This window comes from Eulemur rufifrons, chromosome 8, assembly GCF_041146395.1.
Source record: "Eulemur rufifrons isolate Redbay chromosome 8, OSU_ERuf_1, whole genome shotgun sequence".
Lineage (NCBI taxonomy): Eukaryota > Metazoa > Chordata > Mammalia > Primates > Lemuridae > Eulemur > Eulemur rufifrons.
In genome coordinates this window covers 98891288-98915600 of record NC_090990.1, presented here as the reverse complement: position 1 = coordinate 98915600, position 24313 = coordinate 98891288, and the positions used below count along the sequence as shown (strand labels likewise).

The 24313-nt window shown below is 44.5% G+C and overlaps 1 protein-coding gene across 4 annotated transcripts in view; it reads left to right on the top strand.

Annotated features, from left to right (window-relative positions):
* The first annotated feature begins 3236 nt into the window (after positions 1–3236).
* Positions 3237–24313, top strand: part of LOC138390767 (SLAM family member 9-like) — a 69908-nt gene continuing 48831 nt past the window's right edge. For 3 of the 4 annotated variants that reach the window (XM_069480384.1, XM_069480381.1, XM_069480385.1), the window contains exon 1: positions 3237–3325. In XM_069480384.1, the coding sequence (XP_069336485.1) occupies positions 3253–3325 (73 nt within the window). In that variant the 5' untranslated portion in view covers positions 3237–3252. Of the gene's footprint in view, positions 3326–18636; positions 19030–24313 lie in introns of all 4 variants that reach the window. The other variant, XM_069480382.1, reaches the window with a different exon arrangement.

Sequence of the window (24313 nt, the reverse complement as noted above, 5' to 3'; positions counted from 1 at the left end):
CTGAGCTGACCCGTGGACAAGGTGCCCACATTTTGATTCCATGTGAGAAGTTTCTGACCTTGGAACTCATGGACGGCCTTTTGAAGTGACTTCCCCATTACTAGGTGGAGAAGGGGGAATCAAGCCAATCTTGAATATTCTCTTGTCTGGGAATCTGCAGAGCAGTTTTGGGGGAGAGGACAGACTGGACTCCAGGTGCTTGAGGCCCCACAGTGGGGAGACCAGATGCCATGTCGGGAGTGAGTCCTGAGCTGCTTGTCAGGAGTCCAAACTGAAAGGTGGTCTTATTAAAAACCTATCCAACAGAGGAAAATAAACCACCAAACAGAAAATAAGAGAAATAAACTGACAACGCAACTACCCTTTGTTTAACTAAAACACTTGTGGCCTCACTTGTCATGTCTGAGTTCTTTGTCAGCCTTGAAAAATTTCCTCAGCGGACAGTAGGATGGCGAGCTTCCCCTGCTTCCTCAACAAGAGGCAGTACCAGATTCCTCCTGCTATCAAGAAGAAAGGAGAAACTAATTTCTGCTGTCAGTCTGCTATATGAGAAACAGAAGAAGCCAACACAGCAGCTTCACAGCCGCTTTTGTTGTCAGTCCTCTGTAGCAGAGAAAAAAGCCATTTCTACCCTTTAAAAGCACCAAACAACTCTCCTCACTGCCCGATATTTCTCTCCTCCCCCTGTGTGCCGTGGCCCCCCACGCCCCCCTCTCTATCTCTCTCTTTCTTTCTTCCTCAGGAAAATAAACAAACTTTTACTTTTGTATATCCTTATCACTATCTGAGAATTCTTTCTCCCGCCATGCACGGACTACACACCCTAACACAGACCTTGTCCTTAGATTAACTGGGTGGCCTTTTACAGGTCACATAATCCCCCCAGGACTCTGGTTTCACATCCATTAAGTGGGTTTAATACACAGTGACCTGACTACCTTGAGCCATGGGGCCAGCCTGCAGACCCCCTCCTTGGGGGTGCTCTGCCTGGGCAGCCACAGGGGACGCCTCAGTGGGCAGGAGAAGGTGGCCCTGCCCAGCGGTTAGGGGGATGGTGCATCTCCCCACGGTAATGGGAGGTGGAGCTCTTGAATGTTGTGGGCTGCCCAGGTTTGGAGAGAAGAGACCAGGTTTTGAACTTCGGTAGGTGGTGGAGTGTTTGAGCCAGCTGAGGCTGTGACCAGAGGGAGTGTGTACTTCTCTATCCCACTCCTCTGAGACAGCAGGAGCAGGGCAGGTCGAAGCCTAGGGGGAAAGTCATGGTTCAATCCAGCCGAGAGCCTGTCAGCTTCTGTGGGGGTCTGGCTTTGCCTCGAGTGTATGGAGAGGATGACTAGCATTAGTGGCAGCCGAGGAAGCCATATGGCTGCCAGCAGAATGCTAATATTTGCATAGAGACTGTGCACGGTTGGCGTTCTCCATAAAGAGCTTTGTTCATTGCTCACAGCTGCTTAGGCCACAGTCTTTGTTGACATTTTCAACAGTTGACATTTTAGAGAGGGAACAGGACTTGGACCTAGTGAATGGGGTATGGACAGAGGAAAGCCACCAAACTCAGGAGGAGCCTAGCTCAGCTTTGCTGTAAGAGAGTGACTTCTTGGTGACCAGGGTAGCCTGGGGCAGAGCTGTGAACCCAGGTAAGCACCAGGGGAGGGCATGTGTGAGAGCACCAAGCTGGCTGTGACTGCAGGGAGGGGGACCTGGTCAACATAATGTCAGGCACATCACAGTGTGAGGTTATATTAGGTCATTAAATATGAAATGTTCGATTTCAAATCAAAAATTTAGTTTATTACAGGTTAACCAAGAAGCAGTACAATTAATCAAAGTATGCACGTAAACTATGGACATGGTTTTTCCATCTTAATGGTAGCTTGTTCCAGCAGTGAAGAGGCCTGGAGAGCGACTGGCAATGAAATAGGGAAAGGCGTTTTAGACAGCTTGTTGAGAATTGAATATTTTTCCTTGCAAGAAGTGGTCCAAAGCCTGGAAGAAGTGGGGGTCAGTTGGTGCAAGGTCCGGTGAATGTGGTGAGTGACAGAGAGTTTCCAAGTCCAGCCTCATAGTTTGAGCAGCATTGTTTGTGCTACATGTGTTTGAGCATTGTCTTGCAAGAGGATTGGCCTGTGTCTATTGACTGATCTCGGCTGCTTAATCGCAAGCATCCTCATTTCATCCAGCTGGTTGCAGCAGAAATCTGCTGTAATTGCTTGACCAGGTTTCATGAAGCTGTAGTGGATAATACCAGTGCTGGACCACGAAACACACAGCATTAGCTTTTTATGATGAATATTCGGTTTTAGACTGTGTTTTGGCACTTCATCTTTATCCATTCATGCTGAATGCTTACGATTGTCACAAAGAATCCATTTTTCATCACACGTAACAATATGGTGTAGAAATGGTTTGCTTTTATGTTGCGACAGCAAAGAAAGGCAAGCTTTGAGATGATTTCTTTTCTGATGCTATTTTAATTTATACGGTACCCATCTATCCAGCTGCTTGACCTTGACGATGTGTTTCAAATGGTCCAATATTGTTGGAATAGTAATACCAAACCTTGCTGCTAATTCATGCGTAGGTTGAGATGGATTCGCTTCCACTAAAAGTTTTAGCTCATCATTATCCACCTTGGTCTCAGGTCACTCACATGGCTCATTTTCAAGATTAAACTAATCAGAAAGCAACTTCTCAAACGGTCGATGTACTGTGCATTCATTAGCCACATTCTTCCCAAATACTTTATTGATATTTTGAGCTGTGTGCGCAGCATTAGTTCCATAATGGAACTCATATTTGAAAATAACATAAATTTTTGCCTTATCCATGGTTTCACAAAAATTGCTCTAAAAGGAACTTTGAAACTTAAACTTTTGTACCCCCATAATATGCTGCAATAAAAAAAAAAGAAAGAAAGATAATCACAAGGCAAACCATGCGTGTCAAAGAAGGAGTATGTACCTCCACAATAAAAATAAAACAAGAAGTGTAAAGTGAAATGTCAGAGATAGCAACTGTCAAACTCAGAACTTAAGGAAATCAACATTCCATACTTGGTAGCCAAATACATTTCTCTGTAACTACTTGCTGCATGTGCATGGTAAATGCTGAATAGCTCTCTCTCTAGCCTGATGGGCTGTCCCTAGTAGCATCTTGCTAGTCCCGCCCTTGGGGTGGGAAAGCTTGCATAAACTGGCTTCTTCCCCTTTCAATGTTTCCGCTGCAGCTGACCAGGCTCGCAGGCAGCCTGCCATGGGGCCCTGCTCAGAGCACTACGTGCTTTCCTGGGCCTCCAGGCTCCCCAGGTTCATCACCCTCCTCCTCAGTGAGTAGCCCGGGGTCCCTGGAAGGCAGAGCAATTGTGTGGGGCTGGGAGAGCTGGGAGTTCTGATGTCTTCAAGGAACAGAAAAAGAAAACCACTCTGTTATAATTTGCAAATGCAGCATATTTGGCTATAGCCCAGGGTAAACAGAAAGAATGAAATGGCCTTTTGGTGGTGAGCAGATTGGGAAACTTGAGCTCGGGCAGCCTTTCCTTAATTAAGGGACCTTAATTTGGGAGGGGAGGTCACTTCTGCTGCATTAGCAGGGACGCCAGTGAGCCTAGAAAGAGGGATGCAGAGGGATCAAATAGCTGCCTCCCGGGCGTAAAGGGTGGAAATGGTGTACTCCTGGCCTGGGACTCAGTCGTGTCCTGACAGTCTCTGCACTGTGCTGTGGAGGAGGGGGCAGAACTGGAACCCCAGTGTCTGAGCTGCAAGAAGCTCCTCTGGTCTGGGCTGCTGGAGCTACACTGAACAGGAGAGTGGAGGTGCACGCTCCTCTGCTAGGGTTCAGCTCCAAGTAGATCATCTCAGAAGAGAGGCCCTTGGAAGTCTCAGGTTTATCTTAAAATGCTTGTGTAATTTGCATGCGTTTCCATTTGAAATGTCAAAAAGGATTTGCCTTCTGGGGTACAAGGAATCCTACAGACTATGCCCTTTTTCATCTCTGTGGGTGGCCTTTCCCTCCACCCAGAAATGCTGCTCAGGCTCTGGAGACCTAGGAAGAAGCCATGTCCATCACAGCCCCGTTCTGGGACAAAATCCTGGGGGAAAAAATAGCAGGTGTCCCCAAAATCAAGAGGGATTGAAGACATTGAGAGTATGTGTCCCATGGAGTATTATGGAGGCCTAAAAATGCAAATGTTCCAGTTGTCTGGGAGAAATTTTCCCTTTTCATGAATTAAAATGCATGAATCCCCATCAGCAAGAATCAGGAAACTAAATACAATGAAATCTTTGTTTTATGTAAAAAAAGCAGTCTCCAAAATTTAAGGGTGTCTATGCACCCACATGTTTATAAGAATATGCTAAAGACAGGGAAGAACCAGTAGATGCTAAAATGGGCTAGAGGAGGGCATGAAATTGCGGAGGAAATAATGGAGGGGAAGAAAGTAGAATGACCTGATCTAGGCTGCATATTATACTCATTGCTTTATGAAATATTATATGTGTATATGTATATCATTAAATAAAAACTAATGAAAATATAAGTCCTAGTAAATATGAATTTTTGTGAAAGGTTTTATTAATTTTATGAAATCTAATGGATTTGAAAGCACTTGTAAAACAGGATTTCTTGAAGCAAAAATGAGGTTTGCAATAGCAATGGGTAGATCCCGTTTAAATAGGTAACTTTTTGTCAACAGCAAAATGTAGGCTTTCTCCACTTCAACAATGTTGTTACCTTGGAGAAATATCTTCAATTGTATAGTTTTCTCTGTAGGCACGGGGGCTGGAGGAATACTAAAGAAACAAAGAAAAAGAAAGAAAAATGGAAGGAAGGAAGGGAGGGAAACAGGAAAGAAGGAAGGAATAAAAAAGAGGACTTAGAATTCCTACTTTTAGGGCTAGGCTGTCTGTGTCCAGATAATGAAAGTGATTCTCTGGAGGTCACACAGGAAGATGGGAGGAATGAGTTTGGTTGTCCTGTTGGCCCTGCCCTCCATGGTGGTCAATGAGACCAGACCCCTAGCAGTGGAGTTTGGACAGAGGCCGTCCTCAGAGGGAACGTCTCCCAGAAGCTGCTCCACAGCAATGTATGGAGCTCCACAGTTGGATGCATTTCTCCTTTGGTTTTGGGTTGTCCCTGTTCAGGTTCACCTTGACTTCGGGAGGGTTGGAGGGAGAAGGAGTGATGGTGAAGGAGGTAGTGAAGAATTTGTCCTTAGCATTCTCAAACCCCGAACCCTTCCTGGATGTGTGCTTGGAAGGGGACATGGGTAGGGCAGGTTGGAGGCTGAGGGTGGCTCAGCGTACACTGCACTTTCCCAGAAACGCAGGCAGCCACCTGGGAGGGTGGCTTCTCCTGTGGGGACGGCCTTAGCCTGAGCATAACAGCATTTACTGGGCACCCAGCCAGTGTCTGCTGGCAGGGAGCTGGAGAAGAAAGGGTCTGCATATGGCTGCAGGGACATGGGGCCAGTGGAGGCAGCACCAAGACAAGGAGTTTGGGTGTCACACAGGCGTTGAGAGGGCACTGCTGTTGATTTGTGAGTGTGGCGATGGGGGATGTGTCAGACAAATGAACAAAACTTTATGTTGATGACATCGTGTTAAATTTTATATGATTTAAGTGGATTTTTGACTCTACCTTGTATAATGAATGTCCACATGCTCCCTGGCTTGTTTTTCTTCTCCTGGATTAGCATTTTGTAGACCAGAGAGCTCCTGTGCCTTCCTGCAGCTGTACTCCCCACCCTCCTGCTGGGGCAGATGGGCCTGGCAGCCTGACAGCTGAGCCTCCTCTCTCTGGTTCCCTCTTCCAGGAATTGGGGGAGTTGGCCAGGCTGGCTTTTACCCTTAGCTAGCCAGAAGCCCCTGCTCAGCTAAGCCTCTCAAAGTACTTGGTTTCCCTCCCCAGGAGAGGGTAGTTGAGTCTGACACTCTAGCAGCTGCTGGGTCCCTGGTAGGATCAGACAACAGGGCAGGGAGGAGCTGAGCCAGGGGAGGATGGGGAGAGGCTGGCGGTGCTCAGAGGCCCCATAGTGCAGGGGAAGCCCTGGGCTGGGAGAGGAAACTGGGCTACCGGTCTGGCTCTGCCCTGTGTAGGCCAGGACAACTCCAGCCCCTAGGGTTCCCCCTCCTCTGTAAAGGGAGGGGCTTGGGCACATGATGTCTGAGGGCCCTCCCCACTTTGACTTTCTGGGATTCAGTGACTCTGCCCAGACAGGACTCTCCTGTGGCTAAGTCAAGGCCTGTGCTCTGTCTCTCCCATGCTGTCCTGGCCCATTCCTGTGGCCCAACAGGGACTGAGAGTTGGTGAGCCTGTTTAGGGTCCCTCAGAGAGAAGACCCCGGGCAGTCCCTGTGGGCACCTCCTTAGCCCTTAGGGGAGGAAGGGGATCCTCCTCTCTCAGCCTCCTCCACCTGATCCTCTGCTTTCTCTGCCTCTGTTCCTGAGTGCGGTGTGGGGGGCCACTGCCCACAGACCACCTGCTGAAGGACACCGTCACCCTCCCACAGTGTGTGGCAACGTGCTGTACAGACCACACTCAGGAAGGCAGCTGCAGCTGGGCTTTTAGAGGCAGGTAGTAAAAGCCTCAGCCAGAGGTTTAGACATTTAGGAACTTGGTAAAGATCAGTGAGCCAGTAAACGGTGGATCTGGAACTTGATCCCAGGCCTATCTCAGTCCAGAGCTTGCAGCTCATGTGATGTGCTGGCCCAGGGCTCTGCCCTGGTTTCTCAGGAATCATTCAAAGTGTCAACATGTAGTCCCTGGGTGTCATTCTGAGTTCCTGTATTCCTTTCCCAGGACTGTCATGAGATATCAAACAGAGTGGCTAAAACAATGGATATTTACTGTCACACATTTCTGGAGGCCGGAAGGCCAAAATCCAGGTGTTTGTCAGGGCCATGCTCCCTTTGAAACCTGCAGGGGTGTGGTAGTCAGCTTTGAACCCTACAGGGCTGTATCAGTCAGCTCAGTCTACCATAACAAACAGGAGAAAGTTGTTTTCTCAGAGTTCTGGGGGCTGGAAGATCAAGGTTCTGGCCAATGCAATTTCTGGTGCGGGCTCTCTGCGTGGTGTGCAGAGGCTGCCTCCTCACCGGGTGCTCACATGGCCTTTCCTCAGTGCATGTGCATGGAGAGGGCTGGCTCGCTTACTCTTTTTTTTTTTTTTTTTTACACATTAGCAATTACTTGAATAGTTTCTTTTCTTTTTTTTTTTTTTACAACAAAATTTTAAAAGTATTTATTGACTCAAAATTATTTTCAACTGTCTCATTTGCTTTTTTTTTATCATTAATAACAATTTAATTTTAGAGAATTAAAGAGTCTAACAGTATATCTTGTTAGATACAATATGTCCTCATAATGTATACATTATTTCTTGTACAATGATATGAAATAATATGGGAAATATTCATGATAAAATATTAAGTGAACAATGCAAGTTAAAAACAACAGTTTCATATTTTTTTCCCCACCCCCCCTTTCCCGAGTCAGCACCTTCAAGTGTTACCACTCCCCAAACGGTGCGCAATGCACTCATTGTGTAGGCATACCCGCATCCCCTCCCCCACCCCCCACCTCAGTCTGATGTCCAATTGGTGTCGTTCCCAGATGTGTATTTAGGTGATGATCAGGGAAACCAATTTTCTGGTGAGTACATGTGATGCTTGTTTTTCCATTCTTGGGATACTTCACTTAATATAATGGGTTCCAACTCTCTCCAGGAGAACCATAGAGATGTCGTATCTTCATCATTCCTTATAGCTGAGTAATATTCCATGGTATACATATACCACAGCTTACTAATCCAATCATGTATTGATGGGCATTTGGGTTGTTTCCACATCTTTGCTATTGTGAATTGTGCTGCTATAAACATTCGGGTACATGTGTCTTTGTTATAGAATGACCTTTTTTCCTTTGGGTATATGCCCAGTAATGGGATTGCTGGGTCAAATGGCAGGTCTACTTGAATCTGTTTAAGATACCTCCATAATGCTTTCCACAGGGGTTGCACTAGTTTGCAGTCCCACCAGCAGTGTATTAGTGTTCCTGTCTCTCCACACCCACGCCAACATGTGTTGTTTTGGGTTTTTTTGAAAAAGGCCATTCTCACTGGGGTTAAGTGATATCTCATTGTGGTTTTGATTTGCATTTCCCTGATGATTAGAGATGTTGAACACTTTTTCATATGTTTGTTAGCCATTTTTATATGTTCTTTTGAAAGATTTCTATTCATGTCCTTTGCCCACTTTTTGATAGGGTTACTTGATTTTTTCTTGCTGATTTTCCTGAGTTCTAAATAGATTCTTGTTATCAGTCCTTTATCTGATGTGTAGTATGCAAAAATTTTTTCCCATTCTGTAGGTGGTCTGTTTATTCTCTGGACTGTTTCTTTGGCTGTGCAGAAGCTTTTTAATTTAATCATGTCCCATTCATTTATTTTTGTTGCTGCTGTGATTGCCTTGGGGGTCTTCTTCATAAATTCTTTGCCTAGGCCAATGTCTGTAAGAGTCTTTCCTACATTTTCTTCTAGAATTCTGATTGTATCACGCCTAAGGTTTAAGTCTGTTATCCACCGTGATTTGATTTTTGTGAGAGGTGAAAGCTGTGGGTCCTGTTTCAGTCTTCTGCAAGTGGCTAACCAATTCTCCCAGCACCAATTATTGAATAGGGATTCTTGTCCCCAGAGTATATTCTTTCCCGCTTTGTCAAAAATTAGGTGACTATATGAGGATGGTTCTATATTTGGATTTTCTGTTGTGTTCCACTGGTCTGTGTCCCTGCACTTGTGCCAATACCAGGCTGTTTTAAGAACCGCGGCCTTGTAGTATTGTTTGTGGTCTGGCAAATTAATACCTCCCATTTTGTTTTTGTTGCTTAAAATTGCTTTTGCTATACGGGGTCTTCTTTGATTCCATACAAAGTGTATAAATATTTTCTCTGTGTCTGTAAAGAATGATGTTGGTAATTTAATAGGGATTGCATTGAATCTGTAGATCACTTTGGGTAGTATAGACATTTTAACAATGTTGATTCTTCCGATCCACGAGCATGGTATATTTTTCCATCTATTTGCAAGTTCTGCTATTTCTTTTCTCAGTGTTTCATAGTTTTCCTTATAGAGATCCTTTACCTCTTTAGTTAGATATATACCTAGATATTTTATTTTCTTTGTTGCTATTTTGAAGGGTATTGAGTCTTTAATTTGGTTTTACGATTGACTGTTATTGGCATATATAAATGCCTCTGATTTGTGTATATTAATTTTGTAGCCTGAGACTTTGCTATATTCGTTAATCAATTCCAGGAGTCTCGTGGTTGAATCTTGGGGGTTTTCCAGATATAACATCATATCATCAGCAAAAAGTGAGAGTTTGAACTCTTCCTTCCCTATTTGGACTACCTTGATTCTGCTCTCTTGCCTGATAGCTCTCGCAAGGACTTCCAATACTATGTTGAAAAGTAATGGAGACAATGGGCAGCCCTGTCTGGTTCCAGTTCTAAGTGGGAGTGCTTTCAGTTTTTCCCCATTCCCTATGATGTTGGCTGTGAGTTTGTCATATATGGCTTGTATCATTTTTAGGTAGGTTCCATCAATGCCTATTTTGTTAAGCGTTCTTATCATAAAAGGGTGTTGAATTTTGTCAAATGCTTTTTCTGCATCTAATGAGAGTATCATATGGTTTTTGTTTTTGCTTCTATTTATGTGGTGAATTACATTTATAGATTTACGTATGTTGAACCACCCCTGCATCTCTGGGATGAAGCCCACTTGGTCGTGGTGGATTACTTTTTTGATAAGTACTTGGATTCGATTTGCTAGTATTTTATTGAAAATTTTTGCATCTATATTCATGAGAGAAATTGGTCTGTAGTTCTCTATTTTTGTTTGTCATTTCCAGGTTTTGGTATCAATGTTATATTGGCTTGGTAGAGTGTGTTGGGGAGAATTCCATCCTTCTCAATATTGGAGAATAGTTTATGTAGGATGGGCACCAGTTCTTCTTTGTATGTATGGTAAAATTCGGGTGTGAACCCATCTGGACCAGGGCTTTTCTTTTTGGGAAGGTTTTTCATTGCTGTTTTGATTTCAGTTCTTGATATTGGTCTGTTCAGATACTCTATTTCTTCCTGGTTGAGCCTCGGAAGACTATGTGTTTCTAAAAATTTGTCCATTTCCTCCGCATTCTCCAGTTTGTGTGCATAAAGATTTTTGTAGAATTCATAGATGATATCTTGTATCTCTGTAGCATCGGTTGTGATTTCTCCTTTCATGTTCCTAATGGAGGTTATTAGAGATTTTAGTTTTGTGCTCTTGGTTAGTCTAGCCAGGGGTGTGTCTATTTTGTTTATCTTTTCAAAGAACCAACTTTTTGTTTTATTAATTTCCCTTATAGTTTTTTTGTTGTCCTTTTCATTTAGTTCTGATTTGATCTTAGTAATTTCTCACCTTCTGCTGGGTTTGGGATCGTTCTGTTCTTCTTTCTCCAGCTCTTTGAGTCTATTCGTTAGGTTGTCTATTTGCATGTTTTCTGTCTTTTTGATATAGGCATTTATGGATATGAATTTTCCTCTCAGGACTGCTTTAGCTGCATCCCATAGATTTTGATAAGTTGTATCTGCATTGTCATTTAATTCAAAGAAATTTTTGATTTCCATCTTGATTTCTTCTTTTATAGAATAATTATTCAGGAGAAAGTTATTTAGCTTCCATGACTTTGAGTAAGAGTGAGGGTTTCTGTTTGTGATCATTGTTACTTTCATTCCACTGTGATCTGAGAAGATGCATGGTATAATTTCTATTTTTTTGAATTTTTTAAGACACGATTTATGTCCTAGGACATGGTCAATCTTAGAGAATGTCCCATGAGCTGATGAGAAGAATGTATATTCTGTGGACTTTGGGTAGAATGTCCTATAGATGTCAGCCATGCCCATTTGTTCTAGCATTCTATTTAAGTCCATTATGTCTTTGTTTATTTTCTGTTTAGAGGATCTGTCCTGTACTGTCAGTGGGGTGTTAAAGTCTCCAGCTATTACAGTATTGTTATCTATCATTTGGTTGAGATCTAGTAGGGTTTGCTTTATGAATCTAGGTGCACCTAGGTTGGGTGCGTATATATTGAGTATAGTCATGGCTTCTTGATGAATTGTGCCTTTAATCAGTATGTAGTAGCCATCTTTGTCTTTTATTATTTTTGTTGGTTTGAAAGCTAAGTTATTGGAAATTAAGATTGCCACACCAGCTTTCTTTTGGTTACCATTTGCTTGAAATATCGATTTCCATCCTTTTATTTTCAGTCTAAATGCATCTTTGCAGGTTAGGTGAGTTTCTTGAAGACAGCAGATACTTGGATTGTGTTTTTTTATCCATTGGGCCAGTCTATGTCTCTTGAGCGGGGAGTTCAAGCCATTCACATTTATTGAGAAAACTGATAAGTGAGACAGTTTTTTGTTCAGCTTGTTGGGTAGAACTTCATTGTGATGTTTTCTCTCCTGGGCCATTGTGGTATCTGGAATTTGATCTTTAGCTCTTGAGTAGTTTTACATTCGTAGATCTTTCTTGTGCTGATCCGTGTGTAATTCTCTTTGGAGTACTTCTTGGAGGGCTGGTCTTGTCTTGGTGAATTCCCTCAACCTTTGTTTATCTGAGAATGTCTTGATTTCTCCTTCGTATAGAAAACTTAGCTTAGCTGGGTACAAGATTCTAGGCTGGGCATTATTCTGTTTCAGAAGCGTGAAAATGGGGCCCCAACCTCTTCTTGCTTGTAAGGTTTCAGCTGAGAAATCTGGCGTAATTCTGATGGGTTTTCCTTTCTAAGTTACTTGTTTCTTTCTCCTTACAGCTCGGAGAAGTGACTCTTTAGTGGATATTTTGGTCAGCCTGATGACTACGTGGCTTGGTGTTTTCCTATTTGCTATGAATCTCCCAGGGGTCCTTTGAGCTTCTTGAATCTGTATGTCTAGAGTGTTGGGAAGGCCTGGAAAATTTTCCTCGATTATGTCTTCAAATAGCTTATCCAACCCTTGCTTATTATCTTCTTCACCCTCAGGAATGCCAATAACTCTCAAGTTAGGTTTCTTCACATAATCCCACATTTCTTGAAGACTCAGATCATTTCTCTTACTTTTTCAATCTATCTCTGTGACTGACTTATTTAGTTGGAAGGAGTTATCTTCAATTTCTGAGATTCTTTCCTCTGTTTGATCTACCCTGCTCTTGAGACTTTCCACAGTGTTTTGTAGCTCTCTGAGTGAATTCTTCACTTCTAGGAGTTCAGTTTGGTTTTTCTTCAATATTTCAATTTCTTTAGTGAATTTTTCCTCCAAATCCTGTATTTTTTGTGTGTTTTCCTTGTGTTGTTTATCCATTGATTCTTGTATATTATTCAGCTTGTTTATAATCCATAATTGGAATTCTTCCTGTGACATGTTGGTGTTTTGAGTCTGGTTTGTGTCAAATGGTTGGGAGCTGGTATTTCTCTTTGGGGATGAGCTTTCCATTTGATTCTTTGTGCTCTCCGTGTTTTTTCGCTGGGCCCTTCCCATCTAGATTTATCGTTGGATCTTTACTTATAGGTTTAGTCTGGTTAACAGCACTCTTTGTGCTCTATTCTTAGGCTGTGAAACAGTCTAGGTATGTTGCTTCTTTTGGCAAGAGGGGGAGACTGTTGTGTATTGTTTAGAGATTTTTCTGTTTCCGTTGGGGGACTGCTTCCGATGGGTCCAATCCTAGAGGATTGGAGTGATCCAAGACCGCTTTGGCGAGTTAGGACACTGTGTTGTGGTCTTTCAGAAGACAGGCAGGGTCCACACTAATAGTAGACCGAAATTCTCTTTGTTTGTTTGATTGTTTGTTTCCCTTTGGTTCTTCCTCTATAGGGGAGGTTTCTGTCTCTATCTGCAGGCAAGATACTAGCTATGGGGAGAGGACGGTGACCTCGCTTGCTCAGCGCCCCAGTTGCTGTAGCTCCCACGGGCAAAAGTCTGTCTTGGCCCAATGTCCCCAGGGATCAGGTTCCACACTCTTGCTTCTGGAGAAGTATTCAGTGTTTACACATGGGCGGGGCCCCTATATAAGGTCCATGGACCAGGGGAGAGGGCCATCCAGGGAGCCTCTTGGTACCCTATTGCTCCGCAGTGACTTGGCTGTGGGCCCTAGAATGGCGATTGCGCACCTGCAGATCGCCGGCACTGGGGGTGACTACTCAGGATCCGGTATGTACCAGAGCCAGGGACCTGGCCCGTTCCGAAGCTCACCGTGGGTCCCCAGTTAGAAGGCGAAAAGAGAGAAGAAAGAAAAAAAAAAAAAGAAAAAAGAAAAGGAAAGAAAGAAAAGAAAGAGGAGAAAACGAAAGAGAAAAGGAAAAAAAGAAGAAAAAGAAAGAAAGAAAAAAAAAAGAAAAAAAAAGAAAAGAAACGCAAAAAGCCAAACCAAAAAACACCAAAAACACCAACAAAAATGAACAAAAACAAACTACATAGCACCTCACCACACCGCAAGGCTGAAAGATACACAAATCTGAAGTATATAATTCAGCGACTCAATGTTTTTTTGTTTGTTTGTTTGTTTTACGCCTCAGCACAGCTCTGCCCCTTCACTTCTGCTCGGCTGGGTCCAGAGCGGCCATTAAATGTTTTTGTTTTTACGCCTTAGCGCAGCTCCTCCCCTTCACGCCCGCCCGGCTGGGTCCCGGGCGGTTTCGCAGTGGATTTCAAGATGGCGTCTGTGCGCCCGCACAGCTCTGAGGGTGGTGGGGATCCAACCTCCGCGCTCAAAAAGGTGCGGCAGCCAGAGGCCCAGAGGGCAAAGGTGCCCGCCGAGGCTGTCCGGCTCGTGAGCTGCCGGAAAAGAAAAGAAAAAGAAAAGAAAAGAAAAAAAAAAAAAAAAAACAACAACAAACACAAACACAAACACACAAAACCCAGAAGAAATTTACCAAGAATAAAATATACAGTTCGGCGAGCCTATTCTTCTTGTTCTTTTTTTTTTTTTTTTTTTGCCTTAGCGCAGCTCTGCCCCTTCACCCTGAGCGCGGCCCCGGCATATCCCGCACTCCTGGCGTTGGTTCAGAGACCAGCGGAGGGCGCTGGGCAGAGAGAGCCGCTCGGCACTTTATGGCTCCCGAGTGGTTTCGCCCTCGCTTTCAAGATGGCGCCTGCAGAGCTCCGGGGCTGGAGGAGACCGGCTCCCCGGCAGGCAGAGACCGCCACTGCCCGGGGGCTGGCGAGCAAGGACGTGCACCGGGGGTCACCGGCTGGAGAACCCCGAAAAAGACAGCGCGGGCAGAAAGAGCCGCTGGGCACTTTATGGCTCCCCAGCGGTTTCGCCTTCGCTTTCAAGATGGCGCCTGCAGAGCTCCGGGGCTGGAGGGGACCGTCTCCCCGGCAGGCAGAGACCGCCACTGCCCGGGGGCTGGCCAGCAAGGACACGCACCGGGGGTGACCGGCTGGAGAACTGCCGAAAAAGGCAGCACGGGGTACAATGCTATTTGCTGTCCGGGAGTCTTTTGTGTTTTTCTGCCCTGGTGCAGATCCGTCCCTCCTCGCCAAGCGCTGTCTCAGCTGAGAGCCCCCAGGTTCTAAGGTAATTTCGCAAAAAAGCCTCCTGTCTGCAATGCGCCACGTATCCCTCAGTGATTCTGCGCTGGCCTGGGTCAGGGCTCTATTCAATTGGGAGCGGAGGGCAAGCCGCTTTCCCGAGAGGCTGCACCCACCCCGGCTGGGGGTGGATGTATCCGACCCGCGCTCCGCTGGCTAGTGTCTGTCCCGCGTTCCAAATTTTCGTTCACCTCAGACCTCACTCACTCTGTTTGTCCCACGCTGATTCTCCGTGGATTCACACCGCTGTTCCTGTGTGGGAGCGGTCCTCTAGCGTTGTGGCAGGTCCGGATCGATGCCTTCCCCCCCGGGAGCGCAGATCCAGGCCTTCACCACCACTCCGCCATCTTTTTTTTCTCCTCGCTTACTCTTTGGTGACTCTTGTTATAAGGACACTAATGTTATTGGATTGGGCCCCACTCTTGTGACCCCACTTACCCTTCCTTCGTTAGAGTCCCCATATCCAAGTACAGCCACACTGGGTGTTAAAACTTCGACATGTGAGTTTGGGGGGAACAGAAATATTCAGTACATAAAAGGGGACTCCTTCCTCCCCCTTCCCAGATTCTGGTGTTCGCTGGCAGTCTGTGGTGTTCCTGTCTTGCAGCTGCATTGGTCCCATCCTCATCTTCACATGCATCCTCCCTGTGTCTCTTCCCCTTGGTTTCCCTCCGTGCATGTTGGTGTCTGTGTGTAAGTTTCCCCTTTGTATAAGGACGCCCGTCATATTGGAGTGGGCCACAGCCTCATGCCCTCACCTTAACTTGACTGTATCTGCAAAGACTCTATTTCCAAGCAAGGTCACCCTCTGAGGTGCTGGGTTTAGGACGTCAGTGTATCTTTTCTGAGGAACTCAATTCAATCTGTAACAGCCCCCCTTCCCGCAAGAACGTGCCCCTGACTAGGGGAACCGTAGATTTTGATAAATATGTCTGTAACCTCACCTCACATGCATCCTGGGGAGCAGGGCTGGAGACTAAATTTGTGTTGGTGTTTTTTTCTTCTTTATGAATAAATATTGCCATATGAATTTTTAAATAAATGAACAAACAATCATCTTGAAAAAAGTCATCAAAAAATGTCCTCCAGTCGTTATGAAAATATAGTGTGAGTGAGTGTCATTGCTGGGGAAAGAAGGACAAACTAGACCTTTGGAGTTTTTAGGACTACAAAGTGCCTTTCTGTAGGGAACGTGGGGTGCGGGTGGCTGTGTAGGTGTTGGGGTGCAGTAAGGGAGCTCATTGTGGAGAGGATGGGCAGCCTGAATTTGTGGTTCTGTGAGGCAGCTGCCCTGGGAAGAGGCCACTGCATGAGCTGAAAGGGGGTCTCTGCTGCAGTCCCTGTGGCTTTGGCCTCTTTGGGCCTGGGCCCACTACCTGGGCAAGACCTTGGAGATAGACAGCCTATTCCCTGCAGCTTCAACACCAGGCTGGAACCCCCTCTCCATGCCTCAGGGGTGTTTGATCCTTGCCTGGTCATCTTCTTACCCCAGAGAGATTTAAGGAAGGTCCTGAGCAAGGGTGGCTCACCTGCCTGCCCTCCTGTCCTCTGCCTGCACCTGACCACGCAGGTGTATCTGCCTCCATAGTTGGGGTTTCAGGGCCCAGTCCAGTGGCCACCCTAACCCTGGCTGTCTCATCCCAGCCCCTCTCCCACCCCCTCCTCCTTGGGGCTGTCTCAAGCCTTGGGAATGGCTTTAACTAGAAGGGATCAGGCCACTTTGATTGGAAGTCCACCTCACTTAGTGCCGATCTGTGGACAGGGAGCCTTGCCCAGAGGAGGTGCAATTGCCAGTCAGAGCTGTGTCCTAGCACTCATTGAAATTCGAAAAGCAGGAATCTATCTGGCTTCTGTTTCAGTGACAAGATTCATCGAGAGCAGCCTCTACTCAGTGGGTGTCACCTGTCCCCATCCCCAGCCAGCATATCACGCTAGGGCTGGCCGGACTGGACTGCTCCTCCCCGAGACACCGGGAACCCTGAGACAGGATCCTGTGGGAGCACAAAAGCAGGAGCTGGAGCTGGGAGAGGGAGAGCTTGTGTCCCTGCTGCTACTGACAAGTGGGCATGGTGTCCTGGGGACATGATGGACCTCAGCTTTGTGTCCTGGCTTGTTTAGAGGGGCCTGGCAGCCCAGCCTCATCCAGCTCCCCTCAGTGGCCTTCTGTGGGCTGGGACTCTATGTTGCCCCAGGCTGCGTGCTCTGGGGACAGCGTGGTGTCTGGGGCAGATCCCTGGACTGGGCGTCAGGGGTGTGGGATGTGGGTGGAGGGAGCTTGGAGGGGCAGGAGGAGACAGAAGTGGCTGGGGACTGAACACCTGCTGCTTGTCCTGGATGGCCCCAGGCAGGACGGGAGGGAGCACTGGCCTAGTGACTCACTGAGGTGCGTCCTGAAGGCCTGTGGCCTCGGCACTGGGGGTGCCAAGCTTGGGGTCCCATGAGGGAGCTGAGGGGAGGGGAGGAGGCCTGGCTGGGAGGAGGGGCCTGGTGGCCTGAGTCAGTGAATAAGTGGAAACAAAGAAATATCTGGAATCTTCCACATGCGAGTACTGGCATGAGCTAGTCTCTACTTCTGGTGAGAGCCAGGGCTGGGGCCTGGTAAGGGGAAGAGTTCAGTGATTTGGAGAGAACCAGGCACCCTGGCAGGCAGCGGGCAACCCAGGCGGGTCCTGAACTGCTGAGAGAAGGAGACTGTTCTTCCTTCAAGGACAAGTTAGCGCCATGGCACGTTGTCCTGGTCCACATTGGTCCTACCTTGGTCCCTAGGCGGGACAGAGAGTCCCCAGGTTCACTGGGGCTGTGTCTCATGGGCGAGGAAGGGATGAGGAGGGGGCGGTGCTGGGCGGCTGTGCCCACTGGTCAGGGCTCTGCAGAGACAGCACCTGGGGAAGCCTGACCAGGGGCCTCCTGGGGAGTGCTCAGGGAAGAGGTCTCATGGTGACAGGGACACAGTATTCACCAAACTGTCTACCTGCTCCCCAACATTTTTAGTCTCTGGCAGTTAGTAGGCTCTCTGTGGCCAGTTCTGCCTAGAACGATGCAGTGAAACCCCCCACGTGGCTCCTTCCCTGCTGTGGGCACAGAGGAGGCTCTCAGGATGCTGTGGTTCCATATGGTGGCTGGACAAGGTGGTGGAGGCCACACCCCTGTGGGACACAACCCCTCCCTCTCTATTTCTTAAGGGACCTGTAGGGTGAGTAATATACAAACTCCCTTTGTTCTGAGGCCCTGCAATGTGTACTTGTTTGTTACCACAGGACGACCTAGCCTACCCTGCCTGCCACACTTCCTAGCAGGAAGGCAAAGGCAAGCACCCATCATTACTGCGTTAGTGACCTATTGTGTGGCCTGTGACCCCAGAACTTAATGCCTAAAAGCAGCACCATGCTCTGTGTCACAGCTTCTGGTGGTCAGGATCGAGGTGTGGTGTAGCTGGGTCCTGTGGGTTGGGGTCTTACAGAAGGAAGTGAAAGTGTGGTCTGAGGTGGCCCCCTGTCCCCTGCCCTGTGGGCCTCTTCATAGAGCAGCTCGCAGCATGGCAGTGTGCTTCGCCAGAGTGAGCAAGACAGAAGTCACAGTCTTGCATAACTTGGTATCCCTAAGCAACACCCCATCAATTTCTTGTATTTTGTTCTTGGATGCAGGTCACTAGGTGCAGCCCACACTCCAGGGGAGGGGATTACACATTGATGTGCACAGGAGCAGGGAGAGACCTTTGGGAGACACGTTAGAAGCTGCCTCTTACATTTATGCACTTAGCATGTGCCAGAAAATGTACTAGGTTCTTTTAATCTATGATGTCATTTAATTCATACTATCATTTTGGGATAGTAAGGAAACTGAGAGTTAGGCAGTTTAGCCTGTTCAAGTTTATACTCCATGAGAACCAGAATTGAACCCAAAATTACTTCCAATTCATTGTACTGGGCTGCCTTCCTAGAAAGAAGAATTATGGATGGATTTGATTAAGAAGAAAAGTTCTCTTGTTTGTTCCTGATGAGAAAACACTCGCATTTACTGTTTCCAATGCCCCAGGTGTCTGCCGTGGTGTGGGTGAAAGTTCTGGGACACATGGCTCTGCAGTTAAGGATTCTGGAGCCCACGTTCCTCTGAAGAGGATCCCAGGAGAATCTGTCTTGTTTGATGTTACCAAGAATCCAGGAGACGTTCTGGAAGCTGAGCTGGAGGAGCTCGCCTGGAGCTTTACCTCTGACTCAAAGTACACCAACATGTTTCGAGTCCAGAGAGGCATCCCTTCTCCAACCTGGTTCAGCCTTCAGGACAAATTCAAGCCAAGGGTCCAGGTACCCAGCTTAGCCTCCATGAAGATTGAGAACCTAACCTTTGCGGACAGTGGGCAGTACCGAGCTCAAGCCAGGTTAACGGAAGGAAGAGAAGTTATGCAGTATTTCCACCTTACTGTCTATGGTGAGTGGCACCCCCTCCCTCCAGCCCATGGCTTACCTCCTCCTTTGTCACATTGGCCCCATGTTGCAGGATTCCATTCAGACACAGCCTTCAGACTGTCCCAACACCCCTGTAAATAGGGCAAGTGAGGACATGAGAGATGGAGTCCAGAGCTGAGATTGATAGCAGGGAGAAAATCACTTCAGTGTTTTGGGAGGGGAAATGGAAATAGTGTGAAATAGCCATTGTTCTAATAATGTCAATCATCCTTTCCAGGACTGATGTTACTTAATTTGTATAGTAGTTTTCCATTTTTTTAAGAACAAATTGTCATGAATTAGTAGCTTAAAACAATAGAAATTTATTATTTCAGCATGCTGTAGGTCTGAAGTCTGACACAGGTTGCACTGGGCTAAAATCAAGGTGTTGGGTGGCTGTGTCCTTTCTGGAGGCTTCAGGGGAGAGTCAATGTTGTTTTTTTTTTTTTTTTTTTTTTTTTTGCCCAAGGGTGTAAGATTTCTTTTATTTTAGGGTCTTAAGGTAAACTCCTAGCATTTAGAAATTACTCAAAAGCTTTATAGGCAAAGAAAATAAGTCCATCTTTGTGTGATGAGTAGATACCAAAGACTTGCTATTAGTTAAATGAATGTTTTCCATCTTTAATTTTAATTAGATTATATCCAGCCTGACCAAGGCTACTGTGCTTTGTTCCTTGTCACATGCACCTTCCTGGTCATTAGTAAGTCTTTGGTTAATATTGTCCCTTGTAGATTGTAGCAGTTGCCAGTCTTCCACCTACCATGCCTCCACAGGCTGCCTTGCTTGTTTCCAGTGGGGAGGCATAGCAATCATTCAGAGAGTGTGACTTATATGCCCCACTTGGGCTCTACTCTGGAGCCCTATGTTTTGCCCAGGCTGGTGCTCAGAGGAGGGTGTTATTTTTTTGTTTGTATTTTAAATTTTAATTTTTATTTAGTTTTAGAGAAATGCATTTATCACTCAGTGCAATCTGTTGCAAAATCTTAAGGAAAAAACATCATCCCAGAAAGCAAGGAGTTTTTGTGTCACATTTCCAGCCAGGATTCCAGAGCCATTAGCAGCTTATAGGTACTGCTTCTCTTTCCATAGAGGTTGAGTTGTCAAGCCCTTCCAGTTTTTTATTTTTTTTTATAGTTTAATTACAGAACCAGTAAGAACTCTTATTTGTCAGCCATGAATGCTGACTTTTGTGGGCATTATAAAAATCCACTATAAATCTGTAGAGTTCAAAGTATGGGTCAACATAAAGAAGTGCTAAATGTTTGAGGTAATGGATATGCTGATTACCTTGATCTGATCACTATACATTGTATGTATGGAAATAGTACTATGTGCCCCATAGTATATACAATTATTATGTGTCACTTAAAAGAAAAGTGAAGGTAAAAATCCAAAGTGGAAAAAAAAGAATTTATAACACTAAAAGACAAATATTGTGTGATTCCACTTATGTGAGGTACCTAGAATAGTCAAATTCATAGAAAGTAGCGTAATGGTTATTAAGGGTTTGGAGGGTAGGTCTATAAGGTCTACAGTGATATCCCTTCTTTCATTCCTGATATAGATAATGTATATATTCATTCTTTTTTTTCTTTGTTTGCCTAGGCTTATCAATGTTATTCATTTTTACAGACAACCAGCTTTTGGCTATATTGATTTTCCTCTATTGTTATTCTGTTTCAATGTAGTTGATTTCTGTTCTTATCTTTATTTTCCTTCTGCTTGTTTTGAGTTACTCTTCTTTTTCTGTTTTGTTTTTTATTTCAGCTTATTATGGGGTACAAAAGTTTAGGTTATGTATATTGCCCATGCCCCCCCACCTCCCCGAGTCAGAGCTTCAAGTGAGTCCATTCCCCAGACAGTGCGCATCACACTCATCATGTAGGTATACACCCATGCCCTCCCCCCACCCTCCACATGTGTCCAACACCCAATTGGTGTTATTCCCAAATGTGCACTTAGGTGATGATCAGGGAAACCAGTTTGCTGGTGAGTACATGTGGTGCTTATTTTTCCATTCTAGGGATACTTCAGTTAATAGAATGGATTCCAACTCTCTCCAGGAGAACATAAGAGATTCTATATCACCATTATTTCTTATAGCTGAGTAATACTCCATGGTATACATATACCACACTTTACTAATCCACTCATGTATTGATGGGCATTTGGGTTGTTTCCACATCTTTGCGATTGTGAATTGTGCTGCTATAAACATTCGGGTGCAGGTGTGTTTTTTATAGAATGACTTTTGTTCTTTTGTGTAGATGCCCAATAATGGGATTGCTGGATTGAATGGTAAGTCTACTTGAATCTGGTTAAGGTATCTCCATATTGCTTTCCACAGGGGTTGCACTAGTTTGCAGTCCCACCAGCAGTGTATGAGTGTTCCTGTCTCTCTGCATCCACGCCAACATGTATTGTTTTGGGACTTTTCGATAAAGGCCATTCTCACTGGAGTTAAGTGATATCTCATTGGAGTTTTGATTTGCATTTCCCTGATTAGAGATGTTGAGCATTTTTTCATATGTTTGTTAGCCAATCTTATATCTTCTTTTGAAAAATTTCTATTCATGTCCTTTGCCCACTTTTTGATAGGGTTGTTTGATTTTTTCTTACTGATTTCCCTGAGTTCTAAATAGATTCTTGTTATCAGTCCTTTATCTGATGTGTAGCATGCGAAAATTTTTTCCCATTCTATAGGTTGTCTGTTTATTCTTGTGACTGTTTCTTTGGCTGTGCAGAAGCTTTTTAGTTTAATCAGGTCCCATTTATTTATTTTTGTTGTTGCTGTGATTGCCTTAGGTGTCTTCTTCATAATTTTTTTGCCTAGGCCAATGTCTGTAAGAGTCTTTCCTACATTTTCTTCTAGAATTCTAATAGTTTCACACCTAAGGTTTAAGTCTGTTATGCACTGTGAGTGAGTTGATTTTTGTGAGAGGTGAAAGGTGTGGGTCCTGTTTCAGTCTTCTACATGTGTCTATCCAGTTTTCCCAGCAACATTTATTGAATAAGGAATCTTTTCCCCAGAGTATGTTTTTGTCTGCTTTGTCAAAGATTAGATGGCTATATGAGGATGGTTTTATATCTGGATTTTCTGTTGTGTTCCACTGGTCTGTGTCCCTGCACTTGTGCCAATACCAAGTGGTTTTAATAACCACAGCCTTGTAGTATAGTTTGAAGTCTGGCAAATTAATACCTCCCATTTTGTTTTTATTGCTTAAAATTGCTTTTGCTAAATGGGGTCTTCTCTAGTTCCATACAAAGCATAAAACTATTTTTTCTATATCTGTGAAAAATGATGTTGGTAATTTAATAGGGATTGCATTGAATCTGTAGATCACTTTGGGTAGTATAGACATTTTAACAATGTTGATTCTTCCGATCCACGAGCATGGTATGGTTTCCCACCTGTTTACATGCTCTGCGATTTCCTTCCTCAGTGTTTCATAGTTCTCCCTGTAGAGGTCCTTTACCTCCTTAGTTAAATATATTCCTAGGTATTTTATTTTCTTTGTTGCTATTTTGAAGGGTACTGAGTCCTTAATTTGGTTCTCCGTTTGACTGTTATCGGCATATATGAATGCCTCTGATTTGTGTGTATTGATTTTGTATCCTGAGACTTTACTGAATTCATTTATCAATTCCAGGAGTCTCTTGGTTGAATCCTTGGGGTTTTCTAGATATAACATCATATCATCAGCAAAGAGTGAGAGTTTGATCTCTTCTTTCCCTATTTGGACTCCCTTGATTCTGCTCTCTTGCCTGATAGCTCTTGCAAGGGGTTCCAGTACTATGTTGAAAAGTAATGGGGACAGTGGGCAGCCTTGTCTGGTTCCAGTTCGAAGTGGGAATGCTTTCAATTTTTCCCCATTCAGTATGATGTTGGCTGTGGGTTTGTCATATATGGCTTGTATCATTTTTAGATAGGCCCCGTCTATGCCTATTTTGTTAAGCGTTCTTATCATAAATGGGTGTTGAACCTTGTCAAATGCTTTTTCTGTATCTATTGAGAGGATCATATGGTCTTTGTTTTTGCTTTTATTTATGTGGTGAATTAAATTTATAGATTTGCTTTTGTTAAACCATCCCTGCATCTCTGGGATGAAGCCCACTTGTTTGTGATGGATTATTTTTTTTGATGAGCACTTGGATTCGATTTGGTAGGATTTTATTGAGAATTTTTGCATCTATATTCATAAGGGATATTGGTCTGTAGTTTTCTTTTTTTGTTGCATCCTTTCCTGGTTTTGGTATCAATGTTATGTTGGCTTGGTAAAATGTGTTGTGGATAATTCCATCCTTCTTGATGTTGGAGAATAGTTTATGTAGGATGGGCACCAGTTCTTTGTAGGTGTGGGAAAATTTGGGTTCGAACCCATCTGGTCCAGGCTTTTCTTTTTGGAAAGGTTTTTTAATTGCTGTTTCAATTTCTGTTCTTGATGTTAGTCTGTTCAGGAATTCTATTTTTTCCTGGTTGAGCCTGGGAAGGCTGTGTGTTTCTAAAAATTTGTCCATTTCCTCCACATTTTCCAGTTTGTGTGAATAAAGATTTTTGTAGAATTCATAGATGATATCATGTATCTCTGTGGCATCGGTTGTGATTTCTCCTTTCATGTTCCTGATGGAGGTTATTAGATATTTTTATTTTCTGCTCTTGGTTAGTCTAGCCAGATGTGTGTCTATTTTGTTTATCTTTTCAAAGAGCTAACTTTTTGTTTTATTAATCTCCCTTATGGTTTTTTTTGTCCTTTTCATTTAGTTCTGATTTGATCTTTGTAATTTCTCACCTTCTGCTGGGTTTGGGGTTGGTTTGTTCTTCTTTCTCCAGCTCTTTGAGTCTATTCATTAGGTTGTCTCTTTGTAAGTTTTCTGTCTTTTTGATATAGGCATTTATAGAAATGAATTTTCCTCTCAGGACTGCTTTAGCTGTGTTGCACAGATTTTGATAAGTTGTATCTCCTTTGTCATTTAATTCAAAGAATCTTTTGATTTCCATCTTGATTTGTTCATTTATAAAATAATCATTCAGGAGAAGGTTGTTTAGCTTCCATGACTTTTAGTAGTAATGAGAATTTCTGTTAGGGTTCATTTCTGCTTTTATTCCACTGTGATCTGAGAAGACGCATGGTATAATTTCTATTTTTTTAAATTTTTTAAGACATGCTTTATGTCCTAGGATATGGTCAATCTTAGGGAATGTCCCATGAGCTGATGAGAACATATATTCAGTGGATTTTGGGTAGAATGTCCTGTAGATGTCAGT